This window comes from Trachinotus anak, unplaced genomic scaffold (genome assembly GCF_046630095.1).
Source record: "Trachinotus anak isolate AG129_WGS33_773 ecotype Australia unplaced genomic scaffold, CSIRO_AGI_Tana_v1 ptg000004l, whole genome shotgun sequence".
NCBI classification, from domain to species: Eukaryota; Metazoa; Chordata; class Actinopteri; order Carangiformes; family Carangidae; genus Trachinotus; species Trachinotus anak.
In genome coordinates, this window is record NW_027273855.1 from 14,642,718 (window position 1) to 14,648,749 (window position 6,032).

The 6,032-nt window shown below is 41.1% G+C and overlaps 1 protein-coding gene across 1 annotated transcript; it reads left to right on the forward strand.

Annotated features, from left to right (window-relative positions):
* The first annotated feature begins 558 nt into the window (after positions 1-558).
* hoxc8a (homeobox C8a) lies at positions 559-4,313 on the forward strand. The gene is made up of 2 exons (XM_071476264.1): positions 559-1,288; positions 2,721-4,313. Exons 1-2 carry the CDS (start codon positions 853-855, stop codon positions 3,035-3,037), a joined length of 753 nt encoding a protein of 250 aa, XP_071332365.1. The 5' UTR covers positions 559-852; the 3' UTR covers positions 3,038-4,313.
* The last annotated feature ends 1,719 nt before the right edge of the window (positions 4,314-6,032 follow it).

Sequence of the window (6,032 nt, forward strand, 5' to 3'; positions counted from 1 at the left end):
CACATTTTGGTCTTTATGAACCCCTCAAATGCTTTGTTGACCTCCTGGAGCCAATGAAAGGTCACCTCTTTTCTAGAAATTAGTGTATAACCTTCAGTGGGGCCTCAGAGGGGAAAGAAAAAACAACTCCAGCTATAAAAGCTTTATCCGTTTATAAAGAGGAAAGCCTTCCTGCTTTATACACCTCATAACCTCCATGCAAAGACAACAAGCTGAACGATAAATTCAGACTATAGTGGAAATGCATCGTGTCTCCTAGTCTTTATATTTTGACCATTTCACAACTCCAAGGATCAGCTTATAACAAAGCCTTTTGTGATAAATATAACATTGATCACATTTAAAGCCTCTTGGGTTGTTGGTTATGATTAGTGCAGCTCCTCCAAAGGTGGATATACGTAGGGCCCACGTCTGACCGGTCGCAGAAAGATGAAGGGGTGGGGGGAGGTTGGAGGAGGGTGGGGGGCGCTTGTGGTGGGGGTGGTTGGGTGGGAAGCTAAAAAAAAAAAAAAAAAAGGAAAAAGAAAGAAAAGAGCAGCGTCTGTGACTGTGCCGGTCGAGCAAGCCAGCTTTAAGCTTAGCTAACGCACATCCAAAGCACATGCCATGAGCCGGGTTTGAGCCCGCAAAACCTGGAAAAAAAGCACTCACGGCTGCGAGAGAAATCCGATGAGAGCAACGGCTCAGAGAGAGTGAGCTGCCGTAGATTGTCCAAAGGGGCAGCGTTTCTCCTAGTTCCGGTTTGTCTGCCTGTGTGCGCTGTGCGAGTTGGGACCCTAAACAAAAGGCTGCCATCATCCTAAAGGAGATATTCAACTGCGAGAGAGCCCGTCTGCTTGATGCTAACTAAACATGAGCTCCTATTTTGTTAACCCTCTTTTTTCTAAGTACAAAGGCGGCGAATCACTGGAGCCAACTTACTACGACTGCAGGTTTCCACAAAGCGTTGCCCGCAGCCACACGCTGGTTTACGGACCCGGAGCAGCCGCACCGGGCTTTCAGCACCCGTCCCATCATGTGCAGGACTTTTTCCACCACGGGACCACGGGGATCTCCAACCCCGGATACCAGCAAAACCCCTGCGCTTTGGCTTGCCACGGAGACGCAACGAAATTTTATGGATATGAAGCCCTTCCGAGGCAAACGCTTTATGGTACCCAGCAAGACGCAAGCCTAGCGCAATACCCAGACTGTAAATCGTCGAGCAGCTCTAACCCCGGAGAAGGACAAGGCCACTTAAATCAAAACTCCTCTCCCAGTCTTATGTTTCCTTGGATGAGACCCCACGGTCAGAATCATACAATTATTTCCTATTCTTTTTATCTTACTCGGTGCGCGCGTGTGTGTGCGTCAGCGTGTGTGTGCCTGTGTGTTTGTGTGCATGTGCGTTAAATATGCCTGAGCATATATGAATGTGTCTCTCAACTATAAAACTATATAAGTCAGGGAACATGATGGGGCACATACAACCTGTACTGCAGGCTGCTGTTGCTCTGCAGCACATGTTCATACAGGGCTGAACTGCTGCTTTTCAAAAGTGCCTTTAAAACACTGACTTGCTGATCACAGCTCATGACACCAGCTCTTTGAAGTCAATTATCGTTCACATAAGATATTTCACAAACTCAAAACGCACTAGGGGGAAGGATGAATAAGTCATAATTTAAAATATGATAGCATCACACACACCAGTAAGCATGCAGAGTGACAGGAGGGTTAGCTGAAACACAACATGCCCCGATTATCCAGAATCCGGGTTTTAAGGGTTCTGGGGTAATTTGACCCACAGGCCCTATGTGGCTCAGGCTCATAGAGCCATAACCATAAGGGCTTTGTAGATATTACCTCTTCCATTCATGGATCATCCTGTTCAGGCTATCAGGCTACATTAACTCCACACAGGTGTAAGCTGCATTTTTATCTGCTCAGAGAGATATTTATCATGAGCCTGTCCCCATCTGCTGTTACAGTGAAGCTTTACACCATCTCTCACTTTTCATACTTTTTCCTCCCTCCTTATTTTTACTCCTGTGTGCCACTCTGTGTGTGTGGGTCTGAAAATCTCAATCAGGCTTTTATAGGCCCTGTTACTAGTGAGGAAAACCATACAGGTTTCTGTAAACAAGCTAAAACTAAAATGGATTATGTGAGTTTTGTTTATAGGAATTTGTCATTAATAAGCAGAGGGGGATACAAATGGATAGAAATATGAAAACATAATTGATAGCCATACTCTTAAAAAGAGAATAGATACATTGTCTCCTCATACTCACCCAGCAACTCTTAAGTTAAGCGGGTGTAAAAGTTGCATCAGACAGCTGATCACTCCTGTAGACAGAGCTGTTAATGGCACAAGCAGGAGTCAAAATTATCATTACTGAGACTATTATTCTGAAATTCCACACGTAATATGGACTCTGTGGCTGTGTGTTTAGGATATGTGTGTCCTAACAGATATTACTGTTCATCTGATGTACACAACTCACACATTAAATAAAGGCTATCCCCGCTCTTTATGAATGAATGCGAACCATAGGGGTGAACGCTTTTCATGGAGCTTAACGATTAGTATTCATGCTGATTGGAGAAAGCCAATGCAGAATTAATGACATAAATCTGCATGTTTTCTTTTCTTTTTTTTTTGTCTACTTTTTTATTATCATTTTTTTTATGGGGGACTGTGGTCAGTCCAGCTAACCTCTGGCTTTATTTCATTCAAGCCCCAGGAAGACGGAATGGGAGGCAAACCTACAGTCGCTACCAAACTCTTGAACTGGAGAAGGAGTTTCTCTTCAACCCTTACCTGACCCGCAAGAGAAGGATCGAGGTGTCCCACGCCCTGAGCCTCACCGAGCGGCAGGTGAAGATTTGGTTTCAGAACAGGAGGATGAAGTGGAAAAAAGAGAACAACAAAGACAAGTTTCCGGGTCAAAGAGGAGAGGCTGAAGCCGAGGCCGAGGAAGAGGGCAACGAGGACGGTGAAGGGGAAGAGGGAGAAGAGAAAGAAGCGGAAGAGAAAGAAGAGACCAAGGAGTGATTTTATGGTCCTTTTTATGGTTATATGGCTGAAAAAGAGAAAAAAAGAGAGGTCCCATAAACAGACGAAGAGTCACAAGGAGGCAGAGAGCGTCAACTTTATGACCACCCTTTCATTTTGTCAAGAGGGGAACAGGAATCCCACCAATATTGCTGTCATAAATAGACAAAATTCTCCCTTCTCACGATTATAACATGATCCGCATTGTCATTTGGATTCTTCTGTAGAAGCTACACACGCTTGTAGCAAATTTTCTTTGGTAGGACTGTCGCCCTTGCAAAAAAACAAAAGGGGGTAAATTAAAACGCATGTTAGATGGAAAATGGCTTAGCTATTTTTTACAAATTTGCTTTTAATAATAACTGTATCAAAAGCATAGCCAAATAAGATCAAAACATGACCAACGCCGACCTGTGTTGTAAATAGATTATAGCCTACATTTAAAAAGAACATCATTTCAAAGTAACCTTTGCGAAATTGTAAGTGAAATGTAGGCCTATAACTTAGTAGTAAGTGTTCAAACATCATCGCAGCAGTTACATTGGCTATCAGCCTATGTATAAACCACAAGTTTTATTATAATAATTGTTACTGTTACTGTTTTACTTGTTTTCATGTGAATGGCCTAGACAAAGATAGCCATTAGCTCCTCAGACATCTTTTTCTAGGATTACCAGGGAAATGCAATCGTTTGAAATCCTTTGATGCTACCTAAACCTGGGGAAATTGCAATAGAGATTTCTGAATATAGAGATTTCATATGGTTTTAATTTTAAAGTGTTCTATATCAACCTTATATTATTAAGTTATGTATGTAGCATTTACCCAATATACAATATACACTTGTTGAAGACAATTTGTGAGTCTTGGGAAGACAATTAGCTCAAAGCCAAGCAAACAATTTTGAGATTGTACCACGGCACTACCTAAACTCAGAGCCTTGCCTTTGCAGAATTTCTATTCCACACTTATGGCATCGCTCTGATTTGATTGCAAGCTATTTCCCCAACAACTAAAACTGCCTATAACGCACATGTACTGTGTATGATAATACCTGCTACAATTACAACGATTTTAAAGTAAGGGAATTTTTATTTTAATGTGCTGGTGATATAGCGTAGTTGTTTTGCACTGAATATAATCTTTATGTACGTCTTGTTATATATTGATGTTAACAGTATGCTCGTTTCCTGGTGTTTCTCCTGTGAAAGACGGAATTGTGTGTCCCCGCCATTGTTGATGTAGAATCACAAATAAACAAGATGGCTCACAATCATTTCTGTTCTTTTTTTTTTTATTGATATTACTGCCTCGGTTACTGAAAGTATTCCCTCCTCCACCCACCCACACACAAAAAAAGTGAGGCGCATACATACGTGAACTGAAAAGCTAAGTCACAGTCCAATGTAATATGTAGTCTACCCATTTATTTTATTGTTTTGCCACTTCACTGCTTTACTGTTTAACAAGTTATAAACTTTCAGACGCCGTAGAAATGCTCAGAGCAAGAGAGAGAGAGAGAGAGAGAGAGAGAGAGAGAATATAACCCTCAGTTTTCGGAACACTGCCAGAGGTAATTTAGTTCAAATAATCAGAGCAATGCAATGAGGAAATGGCGAAACATGCAACAATGTTGTTGTTTTGATGATGCTTTGATTTTCAGCCCATATGCGCCCAAATCATCCGCTGGCGGCGGCAGGAGGGAGGAGGAGGAGGAGGAGGAGGAGGAGACTCTACCATATTGAGTCACCTCTTCTTTTAAAGTTTGCCTAATTTAACTTTGCAACTTATTCGATTAAAAAAACGCCAGACCTGCATTTGCAGATGTATCCCTTTACCTTTTAAGGAAAGGCTGTGAATCCCATTCACAGCATGCGTACTCCCAAAAGCCTGAGTCGTGTTTGATTCATCCTCTTAATAAGAAACTTCGTCTCTTTGGGGAGGACACGAAGCTTTTCTTAATGAATCTCGGGATGAATAATGGGTGTTTGATATGAGACTAACAAACATCTGTGTATGTGTTATCGTGTTCTGTTAATAATCAGACTAAATAATGGCAAAGCATGAGGGAGGCTTTATCTGTCGATACCATGGAGTTGTGTGAAGCTTGGTGTCCAGACAAACCGAGTGAGAGGCCAAGTGCAGGTAACACCTTGTGTTTCATCTTCTCCAGCTGCTGCTGAGCTTATGATCACCGTTTAGACTAAACTGATATAAGCAGTCACCATAAACTGTGAGTATAACATTTACGCATCCTAAACTGCACAAAATGCCTCAAATGTAGCCTACATCAGTGTAGGTGCCCCCCAAGTGTTGTTACAGTTGTTAAAATACCAGTTCTGGCTACATTATGGCTTTTTAATAGAAACTTGATCCCTCTTTTTCAAAACATGTAATTTGACCTCTTCCTCTTCCACCTAGTGTTTAAAACAGAAGTTCACTTGCATTACACTGAAATAGCCTCCGAGATGTATCTTTAATTTGAAGGCCAAATCAGTCTTCTTTTCCTACACCTTTTGTTGACATTTTCATTTTTTTTTAAAATAAAGCTGAATGTATTCTTGAAGCTACTTTTCAACTAATTAGCAGTGTCGTCTCTCCGTGCAGTTGTTTCAGCCTGATGCATCTAAATTATTCAAAGCTCCTGGTGCGTCTAGTCTGTCTGCTTTTGACCCGCTCACATATGTTATTATACTGTAGGCTACTATTAAAATAAGCTGAAGTGATCCATTCGATGTGTAAATAAGACAGTGTGGATGCAAATACTTGACACTGGAGACTAATATGAGCGTTAGGAGACCGTTTGAATGCTTTTTAGTTACCAGGCCCATCTTTAAATTTAATTCAAAGTGTTTATTTATTTGTTTGTTTGTTTGTTTATTTGTCATTTAAAGGTAGTGTAGGGTTGGAAAATTAAACATGAACAGAATTATACCATTTTAGAGACAGAAAAAAAAGAAATGAGCAGTTCATAAGTTTTTTGGTTTTTTTTTTA

Coding starts and splice junctions, on each gene's coding strand:
- hoxc8a (XM_071476264.1), top strand. CDS start 853: ATGAGCTCCTATTTTGTTAACCCTCTTTTTTCTAAGTACAAAGGCGGC. Junction 1,289..2,720: donor TCCTTGGATGAGACCCCACG/GTCAGAATCATA, acceptor ATTTCATTCAAG/CCCCAGGAAGACGGAATGGG.